Here is a 23,434-nt window from a genome sequence, read left to right on the forward strand (position 1 = left end):
ATCTTATTTCCGGATGCCTTTGATTGTACAGTTCTTAAAAGGGCCTACTAATGTGTTTCCTCTAATACCCTTTTAAGTACCTGTGTGGGATCTAAATTTAGTGTTGAAGTTGCTCACATGGATTCCATTTTAGCCCTTGCATTCTTCCCCGTTTAAGGCTCCTTACTCTAAAAACAATACTGCTAGTGGCAATTACTTCAGCCCGCAGGGTGAGTGAGTTGCAGGCGCTTTCTAGCAAGTCTCCTCACACCATCTTTCACAAAGATAAAGTTGCTCTTAAGGTCATACCCTCTTTTCTACCAAAAATTGTCTCAAATTTTCACTTGTCACAAAAGATAACACTGCCTGCCTTTTATCCTCCTTGCCACGCAAGTAAGGAGGAAGAAAGATTACACAGAGGGACCCAATGAAGGCTCTAATTTTTATATATCAAGATTGGCTAAATTCCGACAGTGTGACCAACTTTTTGTGGGCCATACTGGCCGCACATTAGGACTGGCAGTGACAAAACAGACATTGTCCAGATGGATAATTTTAGCTATAACTGAATGTTATAGATTGGCTGGGAAAGATCCTCGGGCTGAGAGCTCATTCAACCAGGGGCATGGTAACTTCAACAGCTCTTCAGAGAGGTATCTCTGTACAAGATATTTGCGCAGTAGCCACCTGGTCATCCATGCATACATTTGTAAAGCATTACTCCCTAGATTCGACTTCTTCACAGGGGGGTCTCTTTGCAAAATCAATACTTCATACTGTACATTAATTAATACTGCTTTGGGAGCCTATCTAAGATGAGGAATACGTGGGAGGACACAATCCATTCGAAGGACAAGTTACTTACCAACTGTAACGTTCTTTCGACTGGATATTCCTCCCGCGTATTCCTCATCGACACTCCCAGCCTACCCCACAGTACAGTTTATGTTCTTTACACTCAAGGTTCCTTGAGAGCTTTTGGTCAAAGGGACACGCCTTATCTACTAATAATTAACTACAATATACGATAAAGAACTGAGGCCAACGGGCGCGGCTCAAGCCATTTATACAATGGATACTGCTGAGGGACATCAATGCTGCGGCCAGCAGAGCACCCTCCGGTGGAGAGAGATTTTTTTTTCTGAAGCGGCAAAGCTGAAGGTAAGGCTATGTCTAAGATGAGGAATACGAGGGAAAAACATCCAGTCAAAAGAACGTTACAGTTGGTATGTAACTTGCTCAACTGCGCCAATTTACCACTCTAAAGTTTATGTTGCCTCCCTCATAGCCCTAAACCAAATGATGGTCTCAAAACACAATTAAAATATGTACCCTATCTAGTCCTCATGACGCTCTGACACTCAACTTTGAAACAAATATAGATTGATATCAAAGGATCAAACTGATGTTACATACAAGAGCATTTGTCCATTTTATTTAATATTTAATAATATATCAAATCACAGATGTAGTCACCTGCTATTTCACATAGACATTATTTGTGAAAAACATACATTCATAAGTATATAACATGTGATGGTGTGATAATTAATGCTCCACTTAGTACAGAAATGATACACTGTGTACGTGATTGGCACATAGAAAATCAAGTCCCAATAACCTGATTGTTCATATTGGAGAGAACAGTTGAATGTATCCCCTTCCACCCTTGAGATACACATTTTCTGCCCATGAGAAATGGCCGGCATGGCTTAGCCACGAAGGGCAGAAACTTGTATAACACTGGTTTTATTGATTTTAGTAGATTTTACATTTTTGCAAGTTCATGAATTAATACAAATCAATAAAGCTTCCCCAGATCCTTTCAAAAGCGGACAATGTGTTTTTCAAGTTGAAAATCATCCTTTCCATCTTACAAAGCTTATGCATTTCATCAATCCAATTGTCAAAAGAAGGAGCAATCCTGGTTTTCCATCCTCTTAGAATTAGGCGTTTGCTTACAATAGCTCCCCTGAAAAGCCATTTCTTCAGAGCAGAGTTCAGTTCATTTAATTCTGCATCATCCCCCAGTATCATTGTTTTGAAGTCCAAATGTAAATTCACACCCGTAACTCTTACACAAGCCACACACACCTCATCCCAAAAACCACTGACTCGTACACAGTTCCACAACATGTGCTCAAAGGATCCTACTTCTTGTACGCAACCCCAACGCTCATTACTATTTGATAGTCCTCTTTTTTTAAGCCTTTCAGGACACCAATAAACATGGTTCAATGTTTTAATTTGGTGAGATCTCTCCCCCAAATTTACCGAACACATAAGTACATTCCTGCAAATAATTTGCCAATTCTCAGGAGTAATAACAAAATCAATCCTCCTCCATTCTTCTCGTAATTTGTAATTTCCTTGAAAGTTTGCAACAATCAATCTATACATTCTGCTAGCCAGCCCAGCTTCGCCTTCTTTTGGTCTAGCCAGAAAAATATCCACATCCAAAGTAGTAGTCCAATCAACCGCCCCTACCAGCTTCCTTTTTTTTTCTCTTTAATCTGCATTTTTGTGATATATTTTTTTGTACAGATTGTATTCCTGTACATCTTGTTGATTTTGTTTGCATAATTGTAAATAAATTAATTTAAAAAAAAAGATTTTACGTTTTTGGGATTATGTAGTCTTTCTGATCTTTGCTATTTTTGTTCTGTGCCTGCTTTCCCTTGGGCCTAAGGTGTATTATAAATATACAAACATAAACATTTGAAGAATAACTGTAGATACATCTTTTGCTATGATGTTTTACATTTGGATTTTCCTTTTCAACATAAACAGGACCAATTTCTTGACAAAAGGTCCTCTCTTGGATCTGCACCCATGATCAGTCTGTTCTTGTATTCTTGTTTTCTTCACATACAAAGTATTGTGGGAGGCTTGTGGAAACTTGTGGGAAAACGACTCTCAGAACCAAAAATGGGCATTTGACTCGTGAAGCCAAAGTGCCAAGCCACGTCTAGGCATTTCAGGAAACTTCCAAGGCTGTTTTTAAATGGTGCTATGGCAGATTGACACAGAAAAGAACTTGAGCCACACAACAGACACTGAAATTTAGATTTTGCATAACACCATCCACTTACTGAAGTTGGCAGTCCACTACAAGCACCAGAGCCATTAATGGTTCCCACAACCTTTATGGCTAAACCAATATTACCTTCCTTTCACTTTTTGAATCAGAAAGGAATGAACCTCTATTGCCGTTTGTTCATTCATCGAGATTGTGGCCAAAAGGACCATTGCTCAAAAATTGATGTTCGATGTGGAGATGTTGCAATCTCTGCCTCGAGACCTGCTCACAGATGAAACTGATATTTCCCAAAAACCTCTTCATCTAGAATATAGTTTTCACCCTCGAATGTATATGGAAATGCTTAGTAATCACTCAGTAGGGCTCCTGTTATAGTAGTCTACTACATGTCTGCAGCAAACATCTTATACACGTGATGCGTTATAGCACAACCGGGCAGATTACAGCTATAATAAACTACCTAATGAAGAGGCGCCTTTCCAAGGCAATGCACCTACACCACATTAATTGTTATGAAACTAATCCCCAGAGAAACTTATGGTTTCAAAAAGGCAGCCAACATTCATAGTGTAAAACCAGAAAAATGTCTTTTGAATGGATTGTGTCCTCCACGTATTCCTCATCTTGTGATAATCGTTATCTCCAGCTTCGCTGCTTCGGAAAAAAAATTTATCGGCAGAGGGCGCTGTGCTCGAGGTCGTGGTGTCGATTGTCCCTCGATGTACTCCGTACTCTGTCGACGTCACCGATGGTATAAGTAGCTCGAGCCGCGCCCGTTGCTTCAGTTCCGTTTTTCCGATCGCTTTGCTATCGAGAACGGCGCGCTTCAATTTTCTGTGAAGAAAATGTCATCATCTTTGACACCTTCGACACCCAGGACTGGGTTCAAGAAGTGTGCAGATTGTGGATCTAAGATGTCGATTACCGATCCCCACCGGATTTGTCTCTGGTGTCTCGGTTCCAGTCACCAAACCGACGACTGCGGCTCCTGCCAATCGATGACCGAAAAACCTCTTCGTGAGAGGAGAGGTAAACTGTCGGTGGGGAGGGAGGCCTCAAAAAAGTTTTCGTCGAAAAAACATAAGAAAGCGACCGATTCTAAGGGATCAGATCGCCATAGACACTCGAAGAGATCTCGATCTAGAAGTAGATCGAGACATTCTTCGTCACCAAAAAAAATGAAGAGGAGACATAGATCTCCCTCATCTTCTTCATCAGAGTCGACCGAAGAAATTCGTTGTCCGACTAAATCGGATTCTCCCAGTAAGTGGGAAGAATTCCGCAAAAAGATGATGGAGGTTTTCGAGAATGCGGCCTCGACCCCCTCGAAAGAACCTCGAAAAAGCCAAACCCCTAAGGTTGCTCCGTTGGACGACAAAGGGAAGTCCAAGGCTACTATGGCTAAGACCAGTAGCGTCGAGGAATACAAAAAACCTCGAGTCGACGTAAAAACGTCGAAGAAACCTCGCGAGTCGAGCACCTCTCCAGTGCCGGCCAAGAAACACAAATCGTCAAAGACTTCGACGACTTCGTCGACGCCCTCGACGTCGATAATTTCGACACCAAAACCACATACGTCATCGACGCCATTATCAAAGTCATCTTCGAAAACTTCGAAGACACCCTCGAAAACTTCGAGGGATTTACCATTTCCTTCGAAGCAGATGGAAGAGGAAGAAAGGAGATTCACTCCTTTGCCCGGATCAGACTTTTTCAAGTCTATGTCTGCAATTTATGAAGAGTCTGCTTCAGAAGAAGAAGACTAAGTTACTCCTTTGGGGGTTGCTTATGGGACAAGACAAGTTCCTGAAGAACTTATTGACCAGGAATCCAGAATGAGAGACCTGAGTGATACTCTACATTCTGCCAGTGGAGTTGACACATCCCCAGAATTAGAGTTCGCCAAACCTGATCCTGCAGAGCATGCAGATGCTGGGTACAGGGGTCTTATGACCAGGGTAGTGGAATACATGGGTTGGGGTAATACTTCACCCATTTTTAACAAGATGACATGACGAATATTATCGTCAAGGGACCTCAGAAGGATCCTGTTCTCCCTTTTCACAGGGCCCTTCAAAGGACTGTGGAGAAAAACTGGGAGAAACCAGAAACCATTGCTGCTGCAGACAGCACTTTTCCAAGAAAATACAGACCAACTGGATCAGATCCAGAATATTTGAATAAACACCCTACTCCTGAGAGTTTAGTCATTCAAGCAGCATCCACTTCGAAACAAACTGCTTATCCTACTATCCCTCCTGATAGAGAGGATAAAAAAAATGATGCCTGGGCACGTAAAGTTTTCACGTCAGGCAGTATGGCACTTAAGTCGGCAAATGTCACCTGTACCCTAGCCAGGTTTACCCATACCCTGTGGGACTGTATTTCGGCGGCGGCTGATCATATTCCGGAAGGCGAGGAAAGGGAAGGCTTCCTGAATATAGTCAAAGACGGGAAGGAGGCAATAGGGGAATGCCTCCAGTCTGGACTGGATACTGCTGATAGTATCAGCAGATCCATGGCTGCAAGCGTTGTGCTACGCAGAAATGCGTGGTTGAGGAAGTCAGGGTTTGCAACGGATGTGCAAGCTAGACTCCTCAACATGCCCTTTGATGGCTCGAGGCTCTTTGGCAGAAAGGCTGATGAAAGCCTAGAAAAACTTCAGACCTCGAAAGCGGCAGCTAAATCACTTAGCGCCTTTTTGCGCCAGCCTCTAAAACCCTATTCCGGCTCATCTTCGTGGAGGGGTTGTTCTTTTCGATACTACTCCTCTTTTGGTAGAGGAAGAGGACAGGCCTCTCAAAGGGGCAAAAGGAACTTCCCTCGTGGAACACGGGGAAGAGGTGCAAAATCAGCCTCAGGAGCGGCATCTGTACCCTCAGCCACTCCTGCAGCCGCCTCCAAATCCCTCTGAGACCTTTTTACACAAAACACCAGTGGGAGGCAGGATCTCTCAACATCTGAAGGAATGGCGAGGCATTACCTCTGATGCTTGGGCACTAGAAACAGTAGCCCAAGGTTACTGTCTCCCCTTTCTAAAAAGGCCTCAGTATCATCCACCAGGAGCCAATTCCGTCAAAATTCCGGATCCGCTCCTGTTGCAGGAAATTTTAACCCTGCTAGAGAGAGGTGCCATAGAACTGGTACCTGTAGCGGAGAGGAACAGGGGTTGGTACTCCCCATATTTTCTCATCCCAAAAAAGGACAGAGGACTGAGACCCATTTTGGACTTGAGAAACTTGAACAAGTTCCTCAGGAAGGACAAGTTCAAGATGGTGACTCTTTCTCAGATCCTTCAGGCTCTCCAACTCCAAGATTGGTTGGTCTCATTGGACCTTCAGGATGCTTACTTTCATGTGCCACTCCATCCAAAGCACAAAGTACCTGAGGTTCGCGATTGGCAATTCTCATTATCAGTTTCGAGTTTTGCCATTCGGGTTGACCTCCGCCCCGAGGGTTTTCACCAAACTGTTGGCGGTTTTGGCAGCAAGTCTCAGGAAGGGGGGTATTCACATATATCCCTACCTGGACGACTGGTTGATCAGAGCAAGTTCTCCAGAACAAGCTCAGGAACATCTTTCAATCACCTGCCACTTCCTCCACAAACTGGGCTTCTCCCTCAATTTCAATAAGTCCCACATGATACCATCCTAGAAACTCCAGTTTATCGGAGCGGTCTTGGACACTTCATCGGGAAAAGCCTTGCCTCCTGAAGTGAGAGCTCTCCATATCCAGCAGATGGTAACAAAGTTTCAGAATGCCCAACGTCTACCGGCCTTAGATTTTCTCAGGTTGCTCGGCCTCATGGCATCCTGCATTTTTCTTGTACCAGAGGCCAGATTGAGAATGAGATCCCTTCAATGGGCACTCAGAACTCAGTGGTCCCAGTTCTCAGGGAATATGTCGGATCTTCTGCAAGTCCCGAGCGCATTTGCTCAGGATCTTCTATGGTGGGCTTGCAACGACAACATTCTCAAGGGAGAGTCTTTTTGGCAACCATGGCCGGAGATAACGGTAGTGACGGACGCCTCACTCACGGGGTGGGGAGCACACACCAACGATCTGACAATCAGCGGTCGTTGGTCTCCATCGGAGTCCAAACTACACATCGACCTATTAGAGCTGAGGGCAATCAGACTAGCTCTGAAGGCCTTTCTGCCCTCTGTACAGGGAAAGAATGTTCTGATAATGACGGACAACACAGTGGCCATGTACTATCTCAACAAGAGAGGAGGAGTAGGGTCACTGCCACTGTGCAGAGAGGCAATGCAGCTCTGGTTCTGGGCAATAAGAGAAGGAATCTCTCTCGGCAATTCACCTAGCCGGAGAGAAGAACACTCTGAGCAGGCAGAGCACGGTCTCTCACGAGTGGGAGCTGGCTCAGGAAGTCCTTCTGGAGATCTTCGCCCTTTGGGGAACCCCTCAAGTGAATCTGTTCGCCACCGCGATCAACCGCAAGTGCGATCAGTACTGCTCAAGGGAATTTCCTCAAAGAGGAGCTCTGGGAGACGCATTCGTAGTGGAGTGGAAGTTTCCACTGCTGTACACGTTTCCCCCAGTCCCTGTGATTCCTCAAGTAATCAGGAGGTTGAGAAAGTTCAGGAAAACCATGATCCTAATTGCCCCGGATTGGGCCAGGAGGACGTGGTACCCGGACCTTCTAGACATGTCCATCTGCCCTCCAATACGTCTTCCGCAAAGAGAGGATCTTCTCTCGCAAGAGGAAGGTCAGGTTCTCCATCCAGAGGTCAAAACACTCAACCTTCACGCATGGTTTCTGAGAGGTTGAGATACAAGGATTGGGATCTTCCGGATGACGTAATGGAAACCTTGCTTTCGGCCAGAAGACCAGCAACAAAATCTTTGTACCGATATCGCTGGAATAGGTTTAGTAACTGGTTCAAAGACAAGGATGTGGACCCTTTTCAGTGTGGCACCCCAATGGTGCTTTCTTTTCTGCTACGTCTAGCTAATCTGGGGCTCCAGATAGGAACAATAAAAGGATACCTTGCTGCGCTATCCATTTTTAAGCGCTCCTCGGAAGAGGTTTCATATTTCAAAATACCGTTAATAGTTCAATTCCTAAAGGGGCTCACTAATGTGTACCTTTCGATGTACCAGCCTGGGACTTAAATTTAGTGTTAAAATTCTTGACTTGCATACCTTTTGAGCCTCTGCACTCATGTCCATTGAGGCTTTTGACTCTAAAAACTGTCCTACTTGTGGCCCTATCATCAGCCCGCAGGGTTAGCAAACTTCAGGCTCTCTCATGCAAACCACCATATACTATTTTTTATAAAGATAAGGTAGTCCTTAAAGTTAAACCTTCATTTTTGCCAAAAGTAGTCTCGGAATTCCATTTGTCACAAAAAATAGTACTTCCTACGTTTTATCCTCCTCCTCATCTGGGCAAAGAAGAGGAGAGATTACACAGATTAGATCCCAAGAGGGCTCTTAGTTTTTACATATCTAGGATGGCTAAATTGAGACAAGATGACCAACTGTTTGTGGGTTACACTGGTCAAAAACTAGGCTTATCTGTAACGAAACAGACAATTTCCCGCTGGATCATATTAGATATAGTTGAATGCTACAGATTAGCGGGAAAAGAACCACCAGATGGGCTTTCTACAAGGGGAATGGCTACTTCTGCGGCTCTAAACAGGGGAGTTCCGGCAGCAGACATTTGCGCAGCTGCAACCTGGAAAACAATACATACATTTGTTAAACATTATTGTCTGGACACTGCCTCCTCTAACGAGGGTTTATTTGCAAGGGCAGTTCTGCATTCTGTCCACGAAAACTGAAATGGTACTCCCACCTCCAAAAATTGATACTGCTATGGGAGCCTATCACAAGATGAGGAATACGTGGGAGGACACAATCCATTCGAAGAACAAGTTACTTACCAGCTGTAACGTTCTTTCGACTGGATGTTCCTCCCACGTATTCCTCATCGACCCTCCCATCCAACCCCACAGTACAGTTTACGTGTTCTTACCCTTTCCTCTCACGAAGAATGTATCGGTCATGGGACACGCCTGGGTGTTCCTCCAATATATATTTCATCGAAAAAACAGAACTGAAGCAACGGGCGCGGCTCGAGCTACTTATACCATCGGTGACGTCGACAGAGTTCAGAGTTTGTCGAGGGACAATCGACGCACGACCTCGAGCACAGCGCCCTCTGCCGGGAAATTTTTTTTCCGAAGCAGCGAAGCTGGAGATAACGATTATCACAAGATGAGGAATACGTGGGAGGAACATCCAGTTGAAAGAACGTTACAGTTGGTAAGTAACTTGTTCTTCTTAATCGGTCATCTCGCTGCACAGTGTTCCAAGGATAACGAAAACCCAGAACCGCTTGACATTGGCCAGTATCAAGAGCCTAATTCCTTAATTGTCCCTATTACCAGCGACTGGTAGAATCTTTATCTTTTCCCTGACTATGGTGTTCTGATCTGCAGATGAGCAGAAGGGTCCATTTATGGTGGTGCTACTTTGTATCCAGTCTACATCGTATGCCTATCTCTGTAGGATACACATTAAAGCTGTAGTCTGTTGCAGCAATGAACCATAGATATTGAAGTAAGCTATTGCATGTATGTTCAAGCAATGTATTACTATATATTATCTGTTGGTTTGCCTCTCTTTGGTTGGTCTTTTAGTCTTTTCTTTATTCTTCATTGCAAGTTGAGTACAGATGTAGCGATTATATTCTTTTCTATTTGAGAGACTCCATCAAATGCATCAAATTCTGTATTGGTACTAAAAAGAATGGGCTAAATCTGGACATACTTTGCCATGAACACCGTTGACCACTTTTCCTGCATCGTAACATTTATCTATAATTTAGTTTGAAAATCTCTCTGGCGCACCCCAATGTGTTTTTTGTGTGTGTTTTTTTTTTTTACAACGTGTCAGTGGCGATTGTTGCCGTCATGGTCAACCTTGCTGTGATGCATGTCATTTTTAAAATAATGTGGTCATTAGTTGACATGTTTTTCGTAAATGCTCCCCTTGTGGCATTGTAGGTTGACTAACCTCTACGAGTGTACAAGAGCATGGCTGCGTGGACCCAGCCTTTCCCACAAATACTCCACTCTGACAATTTACAGGGGTGGTCCATGTTGTTAAATGTATCCACTTACATGACATCACTTCGTAGATTATTCAGATTCACAACCGGACCGGCAAGTGGTTCAGGTTGTTGTTAAAGTATTTAGGAATACATGGTGGATTCATGTTGCAAAATCAACTGCTTGATTACCTGCAAAAAATAGATTTGTTCTTTGGTATTTGGCTCGCATATGGCCTGTTGAGACTTGTTGAGAATTTCTTGGAGGGGGATTATGTTTGAGAAATCAAACTCAATATAAAAGGCTCTGCTTACACAATAGAAAGATGATGCCAAGGCTTGGGGCATAGGTTCCAATCAACATTCATAGAGGATCTGTTTATACTCTCTACATAAAGAGTTTTTATAAAAAATATACCCAACATGATTCTTGACCCATACTATTATTATAGTCTTATAGGCAGAGGGCGGGGTCATGATTGCAGGGTAATGGCCCGTCCTTTCGCTGAGGGCAATGAGTTGGGTAAGAGTGAGTATCTCAAGCGATAATGACCTTCCCTCTACCCCTGCTCAGAGGCGATAAGGCTATTAGCACATACTGATAATACAATATAGGTTTCTAAGCTGTGGTTGTAATCTAAAAATTGTTCAATAGTGAGTAAAGAAAAAAAACACTCAAACCTTGTTCGTAAATTAAATATGACTTTATTTTGTAATATTCCAAAAACAAAGGTGTCTTTTATAATAAGTATTTCAATTGCAAACTTGGTTGAACCTGAAAGGTATTAACATGAGCATGCATTCGGTGTAATTTAAAAAAAGGAAAAAAAAAGGTTTTTCTGTAGGAAAGTGAAAGCTATTTGTATATTTTAGCTTTCTCTTCAGTGTGGTAAATTGAGTGTTGTTGCTAGAAAAAATATCCTCTGAGATATCAAAACCAGATTTCCAAAATCCTACCCAGAAGTTGCATTGCCATTTCCCTGCCTGCTTTTGAAGTTGAAATATTCAGAATTCAGTCAATTCTAGTGGTTATTGACTGCATGCTTAACATTCTGATTGGCTGACAGGAGGTCAATGACGACTTTCATGTGGTAAGAGGTTAGTTACTTGTTTTTAGCTTCTACTCGTTTTCTGACTTAGTGAATACAAATTCTGAAGTTGAAGGTCTCAATTATCTACCACCCCTCGCACGCTTTCAGTGTCTTTGCCCAATAGCAGTCTATTTCAACCACAGAGTCCCAGTTTCCATTGTGATATCTTGGCCATATTGAAAATGGTGTAGGCAGGATGCAGTTTCCACAATTGCTATTTAAGATCCTAATGATTTTGTCTTGGTTAGTCTAGGGGGTTGCATCGTCAATTATACACAGCTAATTGCATGTTTGCCGAGGGCTTCTTGAGCTGCTTGCTGCTCTTTCCTTGTCTGAGTGACATGCTGATTGTGGGCTGAAAAACACCCCCAGTTCTTTCATGTTTTAAAGTGACTGCCTGCTCTGTCTTTTGTTCCTTTTTTACTGCAGCCCGACGGGAAGTATGATGTTGGTGGCGGGGAGCGCTTTGACACCCTCACAGACTTGGTGGATCATTACAAGAAGAATCCTATGGTTGAAAAGTCTGGAGCCGTCGTCCATCTGAAGCAGGTAGAAGGCATATCCGTCCCAAATGGCTTGAAGAGAGCACACTGTTTACATGGCTATACTAGTACGCATATTCAGAATGCTTCGAGATACACAGTATATAACGAGCATACTGCATGGATATCTTATAGGGCACATGGCAGCACTGCTGGATTAAACCCTGTGGAGGGCCATAGGCAGTCGAAATGTAAGGCTCCACCTCACAAATGAACCCCTAATGTTTTTAATTTTCTGCACCACTTTGGTACCTTTTCTTTTCGGGCGCCTACATTATGGGTCTACAAAAGACCGACAACAAACTATTTATGCTTTGTTCAACAGAATGAATTGTCAAATCTCAGCCAAAAATTAGTAAACGCGCCTGAACAAAATAGAATTTGTTCTGTTACGGTAGAAATTAGACGGTGAAGTTAATCAAACTTCATTACAACTCAGAAAAGCTAACTTAGTAAGGCAGACATATCGGGCAGGGCCGTAATTTCACCAACATGCCTGGGGTAGCGGAAGTGACATCACATGACCCTTGACCTATGATGACTTCACAGGAGGTGATGTCATTTGACCCCACCCCGAAGTCACATCACGGGATGCGAGGGAAAAGGACTGTTTACCCCTTGATAAAACAGGAAGTGGCACCACATAGTATTGTTTCTAAGTACACTATGAAAATTATGGTTACAATATTACTGCAACGTGATATACATTTCATACAGGATGGATCACCATATGTATCGGCAGAAAAAAACATGCTTTAACTGCAACTTGCGAAAAGCAAAATGCATAGTCCGAAATGGATGCTTATTCTACTCTAAATGCTTTTTGGAGGGTTTTGTCTGCATTTTGAATTTGAGGTGTTTAGGAACAGACCAAATCAGTGACTCATCCCCTGAAGTGTGCCTGAAATAAACATTTAATGAGTCTAGCAATTATTGTATGAAATTCCAGAAAGACAAATAGCCACATGGCATTGGACACAGCCCAGGAACCAGGAACTTCAATTAAAGGCTGTTTAAAAAAAAGAATGTTTAGGGGTAGCAAGGGAGATCTCAGGGGGTCGCATGTGTGACCCCCCTGAATGACGTCCCTGATATTGGGTACCTGCCGTATATACAGTCGTCAGTGTTCTCGAAGCTTCTACTTGCGAATATTCTACTAGGGTCTGGTGTTTGCGGGAACTCGCAACACACAACCTCACAGAAAGGTTCGTTTCTTGAGGACTTCTCGTGCGCGACTGCACCGCAGGCGTAGCCAGGATTGTATAACAAGTGGGGCCTGAAACTAATGTAAATTGGGCCCACCGCAGTGACATTAACATCTGTAAATGCCCACACAGCGCTGCTGAGTGGGCATTTATAGATTTTGGGTGGGCCTTGCCCGCTCGCTATGCACACTCTAGTGGAATAACATTGAACTAATTAGTGCGCACGTTGGCCCCTAGAGGGAGATGACCATCACTACTGTAAATTACACGTCATAGTTTGCACCAGATTTATTTACAAACTGACAGCTGCCAGAAGGTGCGCTTTTAAGGGTTTATGCACTTTGTTATTAATGGGTACATTACATTAGTACAGTATTTTCTGTATAGTGTAAAGAGTCTTTAATGCAAAGTTTTTGTTAATTTCTTTGAGTTCATTTTTTTTCTATCTTTTGAAAACAATTTAAGAAAGCTTGATTGTAATTTTCTTTCAAGATTTTATTGGATGCTCATTTATAAAGCGCAGCAAAGACCAGAATGCATCAAGGCGCTGAGGCAGTGAGCTACCAGAGAGAGAGGCATAGAGAACGAACTCAGAACAAACATGTTTTCAGTTGCCCACGAAAGGCGGATAGTGCCCGAGTACTCCTAACATGCAGCGGAAGCGCATTCCACAATGTCGGTGCCAAAACTGAAAAGGATCTGCCACCCATCCGGGTATGCCGAAAGCGTGTAACATTCAGCAGGAGCTGATCAGCCGAGCAAAGGTTTCTCTTAGGTTGATAGAGAGCCAACCATGACTGAAGGGATGAGGCCCCTGTGGCATGGATAGCCCGATGGACAATACATACAATTTTAAACTCTACCCGCTACTTAACCGGGAGCCAATGAAGGCGCAGCAGAAGGTCACGAGCGTGCGCAAATCTAGGTACACTCCAGGCCAACCTGGCTGCCGCATTTTGTAGAATTTTGAGTTGCTGCAGTAAAGCCGCCGGTTGACCCAAGTAGATGCCCTTGCAGTAGTCAATGGCACCCATAATAGCGGTGGTGACAATTTTACTCCTAGTATTACTAGGAAGGAATGGAAGCACCTTCTTCAGTACCCTGAATTTAGCAAACCCGCTGCAGCATACCGTGGAGATCTGTTCCTCTCTGGAGCCAGACGACATAATCTTAATGCCCAGGGTTTTCACTACGCTGGCAGGGTGTGGACAGAGCCCAGGGCAAATAGGCCAGTAATCAGAAGTCCAGCCAGTGGTTGACTTTCCGATAACCAGTATTTCTGACTTGTCGCCGTTTAGTTTTAATCAGTTGTCAGACATCCACTGGCAAACAGGAGAGAGACATAGGGTGACCAGATTTCCAAAATGGAAAACCGGGATGACCAACAACATAAGAGTGACTACCCCATCGCAGCCCACCAATTAGCACCCCTCCCCAACACGCCCCCACAACCACCACCCAATCATATTTCCAGCACTTCTCCTTTCTATAAACTGTATATGATCTTATTTATGCAGTTTTGTCTGTGAATCTTGGCATGTTACTTCAAAACAAGCATTTGCTCTCATTGATATTACATGGCTTGCTGTACAATCATTTCCCAGCCAATCTCTGTGGCACAGTCATTAAGTGTTGTGACTTGTACCTGAAAGATTGACGGTTCGAGCCAATCCCCCAACACAAGGCCAAGCACCGCGAGTCCGCTGGCACCGGGAGTGCCGAACGGTCGGGCTCTACGGGCGCCAGGCAGGGTGCACCCTCCCCGGCACCATCAACCACGAGCCAACGCTCTGGTTCGGGTAAGAGGAAGGCCGAGCACCCGGCGAAGCACCCGGCGAAGCTCCTGGAGAGGCCCCGGTCGAGCTCGAAGGCCCCATCGGAGGGAGAGCGAGGCAGTGACCCTCCCCCCAAGGAGAAGGCGGTGAGCGCACCTAAGGTGGTGAAAGCCTTAATCCATCCGGCCAAGGCCTCTATCGAGACAGTCGCGGCGGCCCTGGCTCAGCCTGTGGAGGCTACACCAGTGGTGGCGACCTCGGGGCTCAGAGTCTCCTTGCCACCGCGTAGGGAGTCCTCTTTTATGCCCATCGACAGGACCCCCGTGAAACCTCCGACGGAGAAGAAAAAGGGGGGGCTGGGGGTCGTCGTGGATTCGGCCTCAACCTCTGAGGAAGAGCTGATCGAAGTCTTAAGCCACGGCGTTGGCGTGGAAGAAGACCAGCCCGTCGGGAGGGACCCTGACGTGGGAGACGACGATAACGTCGAGGGTACCGACGGGGCCCCTGACCGCCCGTCGGAATCCCCTCAACCAGTGCCGCAAGACAACTCGGCGGCCATTTTGTTGGCTATACAGTCCTTATGCTCGGAGATAAGGACAAGACTGCCGTTGCCACCAGCGGAGGAACCGCTCCCGACAGGGGACCCAGAGCCAGGCCCTTCTGGGAGCCCTCCCCCTAAGAGAAGAAGGATTCATCCTCCACCTCCTTTTCAGCCATCGCGCCCTGTTCAGCCCTCCTCCCCGTCCACGACTCGTGGGGATGATACGGGGACTGACACGGCCGCGACTGGTACGGACGACGAGGTTTACGAGGAGGATCTGCCGTCGTCCCCTCCCACCCGGGCTTCCCCGCCCGACGAGATTGGATCGTTTCACTCCATGATCGCCAGGGCATCCGAGCTTTTCCAGCTCTGCCCGGAAGAGAAGAAGAAGGAAGGTTTCCTTTACCAACGGCGCAAGGCCAAGAGGAAGACGGTCCTCTCCGTACCCCTACTGGATGATATTTGGGATGAGGGCCTCGCCCTCCTCAAGAACCCATCCACGACGCCGGCTAGAAGGGATCGGTACGAGAAGAAGTACCGGGTCCCGGACGCGGCCCCCTTGTGCCTTCGGGCACAGCCGACCCCGGACTCGGTCGTCTCTGCGGCGGCCAGGAAGAAAGCGGGGGGGCGCGGCCTCTACGTCGACCTCCCCGCCGGACGGCGAGGGAAAGAAATTAGATACGATGGGACGCAGGGTCATCTCGTCTGCAGCGACGACGATTAAGGCGGCCAACGCCTTGGCTATCGTAGCCCGCTACGACAGGGAGTTGTGGTACAAACTGGCCCCCCTGCTGGACTTCCTACCAGACGACAAGAGGGCGGATGCCCCAGAGATCTTGCAGGAAGGAGAGGTGGCGTCGGACCACGCCATTACGATTGCGACGGACATCGCTGACACTGGATTTCGCCAGTTGGGCAACGGCGTGTGCCTTAGGCGGCGTGGATGGCTCAAGGCTACTGACTTCCGTCAGGACATACAGACCAGGGTCTTGGACATGCCGTTCGACGGAAACAACCTGTTTGGGAAAACAGTGGACGATTCCCTTCAAGCCATCAAGGCAGACACGGAGACGGCCCGGGCTCTTGGGGTTCTCCAGCAACGGCGGCTGCCCTTTCGGAGCGGCGGAGGCAAACGGGGTGCCTCCAAAGGTTCCGGCGGCGGATTTTCCACCTACCGTCAAGCGGCCCGTTCGTCGTCGCAGGAAGCTTACAGGGGACGAGGCAAGTCAGGCGGACCCCGCCGTCGTCGCCAAGGAGGTCAAGGCGGCAAAGCCTCGTCGAAGCAGGACTGAACCCGCCGTGGGGTCGGGCCCCTACCGAAGCACCCCGGTGGGAGGCCGGCTGGCGAACTTCATCAGCGTGTGGGAGTTCATCTCCACCGACCGTTGGGTGCTGGACGCCCTAGCCCAGGGTCACGCGCTCGAGTTTCTAAAGAGGTGCCCGCGCGTACCCCCTGTGGCCAGGAAAGAACATCACGTCCCTCAACTTCTCTTGGAGGTAAAGGCGATGCTCAGGAAGGGCGCCATCGAGTTCGTCCCAAAGAGGCTTTGGGGCTCCGGAGTTTACTCAAGATACTTCCTCGTGAAGAAGACGACGGAGGATGGCGTCCCATCCTGGACCTACGACGACTGAACAAATTCATCAAGGCACAGAAGTTCCGGATGGTCACCCTCCAACACGTCCTGGGTCAGCTGGAGGAGGGCGATTTCCTGTCGTCGTTGGATTTGGAGGATGCCTACTTCCATATTCCCATCCTAAAGGGACACCGAAAGTTTCTCAGGTTTGTGGTCCAAGGGCGTCACTATCAGTTCAGAGCCCTTCCCTTCGGACTGAGGTCGGCACCCAGGGTGTTCACCAAGTGCCTCGCACCGGTGGCGGCGCAGCTGCGCCGAGAGGGGATCCACGTCTACCCCTACCTGAACGACTGGCTCATCCAAGCGAAGATGAAGGAGCTCGCCGTGGAGCACATGGCAAGGACTGTCCAACTTCTCACAGACCTGGGATTCTCCATAAACTACGCCAAGTCCCACCTGGTGCCCGCGCAAGACGCACTGTTTCTGGGAGCGAAGCTCGACACAGTGTCGCTTCTGGCCTATCCGTCGGAGGAAAGGACGAGGGCCATTCTGGGCAAGGTTCAGCGGATGCTGGTTGCGGACGCGGCCAGAGTGAGGTCCATCAAGTCCCTCCTCAGAATGATGTCTTCTTGCATTTACCTCATCCCCCTGTGCAGGCTCCGGATGCGCCCGTTGCAGGAGTTCCTGGACGCGTGCTGGATCCAGACGACGGGCAGCTTCGAGGAGGGGATCACACTCGACGAGAGTTTCCGACGAGCGATCCGGTGGTGGGGCACCTGCGCGCATCTGACGGCGGGCATGGACTTCCAGACCCCCGGCCACCAGGAGACAGTGACCACGGATGCCTCCCTGGAAGGGTGGGGAGCGCACACCGAAAATCTGCACGCGAGAGGCCTTTGGCTCCCGACGGAGAAGTCCCTCCATATCAACGTCCTGGAGCCTCGTGCAGTGTTTTGGGCCCTCAGGTCCTTCCTTCCGTCCCTCAAGGGCAAGGTGGTGAGGATCTTCACCGACAACACCACCACCATTTTCTACATCAGGAAACAGGGCGGAACCAGGTCCCCAGCCCTGTCCAGGGAGGCGCAGTATCTGTGGCATTGGGCCGTCGCCCAAGGGATGTTTCTGGCGCCGTTTCATCTGGCAGGGATAAAAAACACCATCGCCGACTCACTCAGCAGGGAGCTGCGCTCGTGCCACGAGTGGGAACTATGACAGGATCTAGTGGACCGCCTCTTCCGACAGTGGGGCACACCCCAGATCGATCTGTTCGCGATGGCGACGAACTCCAAGTGCCGGAGGTTCGCCAGCAGGTTTCCCCAGCCGAGGAGCATGGGCGATGCTTTCTCGTTCCCCTGGGAGGGCCTGTTTCTATGCGCGTTCCCTCCATTGCCATTGCTGATCCGGCTCATCAACCAGCTCAAGAGGTCACGGTGCAGGATGATCCTCGTCGCACCTGCGTGGCCGAGGCAGATATGGTTCCCGGACCTTCTGGACTTGTCAGCGTCCCCGTCAATCAAGCTGCCAGTGGACGTGGATCTTCTCTCCAGGGAAGGAGGCGCCATCCTCCATCACGACCCGAAGTCGCTGAACTTGCAGGCCTGGCTCCTGCAGCGTTAGAGTTTGGAGGATACGACATACCGGCCGACTGCAGAGAGGTTCTTGCAAAGGCCAGGGCATCCTCAACTCTTAAATGCTACGGACACAAATGGAAGAGGATTACGGCTCCCCAAGTACTGCCATACCTACTGACGCTGGCCAAGGTTGGACTGGCGCACGCGTCCATCAAGATTCATCTTGCTGCGATCTCCCGATACACCAGAACCACGGGGCGGACGTCCTTGTGGTCTCATCGTCTGGTGAAAGAGTTCATGAAGGGACTGTTCAGATCGTTCCCGCCGGTGAAGGCTCCGGCCCCGGAGTGGGAGCTCAACCTGGTGCTGACCAAGCTCATGGGACCTCCGTTCGAGCCTCTGCACTCGGCTCCGTTGAAGTTCTTGTCGTGGAAAACAGCGTTTCTTGTGGCCATCACCTCCGCACGACGGTTGGGAGAGATCCAGGCCCTTTCCTGCAAGGCCCCGTACTTGACTTTTCACGACACGAGGGTAGTGCTCAGGACGCACCCCTCCTTCATGCCCAAGGTGCTGCCGGACTTCCACCTCAATGAACCCTTGATGTTGCCTGTTTTCTTCCCGTCACCTTTGTCGCTGGCTGAAAGGACTTTGCACTCGCTGGATGTGGCTAGAGTGCTGAAGTTCTACGTGGACCGCACGAAGTGTTTTCGGAAGACGTCACAACTCTTTGTGAACTTTGGACCTGTCAATCAGGGGAAGGCTCTCTCGAAGGCTTCCATTTCCAGATGGCTCTCCGGCTGTATCATGTACTGTCTTCTGTTGGCAAACCGACCGCTGCCTGGCCGTCCGAAAGCCCATTCCACCAGAGCGATCGCAGCTACCACGGCGTTCCTATCTGGTGTGCCCTTGCTGGACATCTGCAGGGCTGCTACGTGGAGGTCGACGCACACCTTCACGAAATTCTACTGCGTCGATCGGGATTCCAGGGAGGAGTCCAGGGTCGGCCAAGCAGTGCTGCGCAACCTGTTCGCCTAAGGTGAGCCTGGTGAGGAGGTAAGATTTGCTTAATGTTGAGTTTGATGTAATGCTTAATGTTGAGCCTTTGCCACCTCCCGTGGTTGTGCATGTGTGTACTGCTATGTATTCTTTATTCATGAGCATGTGAATCCATGCCAGACCCCATGCTGGAGAAGGAACAAGTTACTTACCTGTAACTGTTGTTCTCCAGCATGGGTCTGGCATGGATTCACATGCGAACCCTCCCGCCTACCCCTCTGCGGCTCTTCACTTGGTCATACTGCCACTTCACGTGCTACCAAATCTGAAGATGGCTGCCAGAGGCGGGGCTTAGGTAGAGGGCAGTCATTGGCTGTGGTCAGTATGACGCAGAGATCAGTGATTGGTTACTACTACGAAAGACAGATCAGAAACGAAACTGATACTGGTTTTTTCTTTACCGAGGATTCCCAGCCTGACGACGGGGAATATTCATGAGCATGTGAATCCATGCCAGACCCATGCTGGAGAACAACAGTTACAGGTAAGTAACTTGTTCCTTACTTCACATGTAAGGACCTAGATGACGCACAACCTACAAGTGATGCAAAAGTAGGCCCTTTCTAGAATAGGCAAAGGGTGTGTGTTTGTGTGTGCTCTGTTCAAATGTATTATTTTCTACCACATCACCTGGATTATACTTTCTCCTGTTTCTCTTATAAACATATACAAAATGACAACATTTTCACAAGTATGAAAGTGCCAGCACACTATCTCTTTCCTCTTTACCTTCTCTTTCTCTCTCTGCATCTCTTCACCTGCTAAATCTGCTTTGTCCCGTCTCGTCCCCGTCGGCGTTCTCGCCTCCCTCTTCTTGTCCCTTCTCCTTTTTCCTCCTCTGCCCCTTTCTTCCCACAAACATTTTCGATCATCTCCCATTAATTCTAAAGCCTCACTCTAAATTTTCCTTTGCTCTACTCCTTCGTATCTTTCTTTTCTCTCCCCCTCGATCCCCTTTTCCTCCTTCTCTCTCTCACGCTCTTCCCTTTGTAAAGTCGCTTTCTCTCCCCCAGCTGTCGCTGGCTCCCACACACCCACTTGTTTGCTTTCTCCCCAATTGTTTGCTTTCTCTCTCCCCACTTGTTGCTCGTTTTCTCTTGCTCTCCCCACTTGTTGCTTGCTTTCTCTCTCCCCTCTTTTTGCTCTCCTGTATTTTTATGAGGGGAATGTCAATTTGTGTATATCCAACCTCATGCTCAATAGTGGCACACTCACTTAAACCCACATTCAGTTTATACTTACCTGCCTCTGCAACAAACTGGCCCCTTTTCTCACCAGCACTGCTCATCTCAACTCCCTAGTTGTGGCACACGCAGGATAGAAAAAGTGGGGAAAGGAAGTGTCTTGTTCTCTCTACCAGACTTGTTTTCTGAGCATCACCAGAAAGACCTGATCCAACCATAGGTATTGTTCTGAACCAGCAGCAAAGTCATATCTTTATACGTGCTGTGATAAAATCCCCTTGCTTCTTCTTGGGACAAGGTGAGGACTCGGGAGGCGAGGTTGCTTCCCGAGCCAGTGGTGTTGGAACCAGGCCTTGTATGGGGAGGATCACGGAGTCCGCAACATGTCAGGGGATAAAAGCAGTGCCACCCATTAGAACAATCATAGGGAAAAAACATGCTAAGTCACCCCAATCCCAAAAACTCTACCCCTTCCAAACCTCTTGACAGACTCTGTTTGAGTAACCTTAGTGCACCTCCTCCCTAGCTGAAAGAACCTAAAGCCTTTCCTGAACAGACCCAAATTCATAACACTGAAAAAATAAGCTTTCCATGTAGTCGTCGAGATGAGCATGTGTTTAGATAGTGTTATAAACTTGACACATCAAATGACCAGAGAGGAGATAACAGAGGGCGATCGAGAAAAGGAAGAGGAAGCGAGATTTAAGTGAATAGAAGAAGGGGTTCGGGGGAGTAGAATCAACTGAAGGACGGTGTTAGGAGGAGAGTATATCAGCTTGGGTGTAGGAAGTGACATGAGCCAAAGAAAGTGCTGAGGTGGTGATAATAGGGAGTTGTGGCTACACAGAGGAAGTACAGTGAGGGGGGAAAACAATGAATAGGGAACATCACAAGTAGGTGGTAGTGGTAATAAAGGTGGGAAGAGTAATGTAAGAAAGGTGTGAAAATGTTGAGAGCGAAACATCAGGTAAGAAGCACAGGACCCAGAAGAACCAACAGCTAGCTAGGAAGAGCAGGCATGTTCGAGGGGGGGGGGCCCAGTTGGCTCTAGGCAGCTGAGAGAGGCGGGGAACAAAGACCAGCGAGAAGTCAAAGCAGACCACAAGGGATGCTCCTTCCTTTGCTCTCCGGCCTTGCTACGTCCACTAACTTGCCTGCTCCGAAGACTGTATAACAGATAGTCATGGGGTACAGGAGCCCTAAATTCCTGCATCCAAATCTTGACAGAAGAAAGGTTGGGCCTCCATGAAAAGCCGTTCTGCCAGGGAGGTGGGGAGGGAAATGATTCAACAGGGACGATTGTTTCTGAGGCTGGAATGGCCTGGAGCTCCTGAACACCGAAAAGACATTGGACCTAACCCATTTAAAGAGTGACATTATAACATTTGTTTGGTTTGGGAGAAAAGACGATGTGATGTGAGGTCTGTTTTCTATTCTGTGAGATTGGCATCATGGAACGAGACACAGACAGCAGATCCAATATGTAACAAAAGCTTTTATTAATGAAAATGTCAGAATGGAATAAGGCCTTACTTGCCCTATGCTAAGGTGGAATGTCCCTACCTCTAAAGAAAATAAGGAAAGTCTGTGTCAGTAAGTTCAATTGAAAAGTCTGTCTGTGTCCAAATCCTATGCTTGCCCTCACAACTAAGACAAAACAATGTGTAGGGATGTCAATCATAAACTAACAGTGTTCCAAATTGAAGTTCTGGGCTTTCTCCAGCTCGGCACTTCAGCCTCTTCGACCCAAATGTCAACCAGTTTATCACAAAGTTCAATTTTCCTTCTTTTAGACTGGAATTAACAAAGTTCCACACCTTTGTAAATGTCAGCATGCCCTTCCCCAAGTTTAACATAGTTCCAGGGCAGCACGTCTTGGGGGTTTCCTTCCCCAAGTTCAATGACAAAAGACGTCACAAAAAATAAATATCTTGATGTCTTGTTCTTTAGACTGAGTTACAACAGTTCTTCACAGCTACGGGTTCCCCTCCCCAAGTCTTGTGTACACCAGTGGTAGCTTTCCTTTTAGCACAAGGGTGAGTTTCCTTGTGAGCATATAGGGGTTCCCTGGTCTAGGCGCAGTTGTTGGATCGCACAATCCACCTATTAAGGGTCACGTAACCAGGAACTTCTGGGTCTCTCGGGTAGTTCAATATCCAATGGTCTCTTCAAGGTGGTAACGCCACAACTTCCTAAAGAAGTGGTTTCTCAGATACAGTTACGCAGTAAGTACTTGCTCAGCCTTCGTGTCATTTCTCCAATTAGAGACCTTTATCCAACTTAGTCTCCTATTTTTTTTCAGTTCATAGTTCAATCTTGCCAAGGTAGTTATTTGCATTTAACTTGATATTCAATGTTCACATTTGTGCTGTTGTTGGCAATTTAATATTCTTTATGTGATATTCTTGCCTTTCCTTCTACTTTGATATTCAATATGTGCAGCTTTGTTTCATTCAGTTTGTTATTCGCTAAATGAAGCTTAGCATATTTCATTCAATTCAGTGTTCAGTAAGTGCAGATTTACTTGTTTCATAAGATTCACACTTGCATTGCTCTTTCATACGTCTGATAAGTCTTTCTCTTTAATAACATTCATTTGTCACGTTCCCTTTTGCTTTATTCCATTTGCTTTCCACCATTACATTATGTGCTCCCACTTCGCTAGCACCCCTCGGCAGCTTTGTTCGCTTGTCACCAAGCGACGACGGGAGATTTATGTGGATTCATTGTTTTCTCAACGGTTTGACTTTGGTAAATGCTTTCATCTAGATTCATTCCTTTTCCTGACTCAAAGGCTT

At 47.2% G+C, this 23,434-nt stretch overlaps 1 protein-coding gene across 3 annotated transcripts in view; it reads left to right on the forward strand.

Moving 5' to 3' along the window:
* Window positions 1–23,434, forward strand: part of LOC138472085 (tyrosine-protein phosphatase non-receptor type 11-like) — a 532,490-nt gene that overhangs the window by 293,027 nt on the left and 216,029 nt on the right. For all 3 annotated transcript variants that reach the window (XM_069610075.1, XM_069610076.1, XM_069610077.1), the window contains exon 5: window positions 11,618–11,737. In XM_069610075.1, coding sequence (XP_069466176.1) covers window positions 11,618–11,737 — 120 coding nt within the window. The remainder of the gene's footprint in view (window positions 1–11,617; window positions 11,738–23,434) is intronic.

The sequence above is a fragment of the Ambystoma mexicanum genome, chromosome 8 (genome assembly GCF_040938575.1).
Source record: "Ambystoma mexicanum isolate Mex_15411 chromosome 8, UKY_AmexF1_1, whole genome shotgun sequence".
NCBI classification, from domain to species: Eukaryota; Metazoa; Chordata; class Amphibia; order Caudata; family Ambystomatidae; genus Ambystoma; species Ambystoma mexicanum.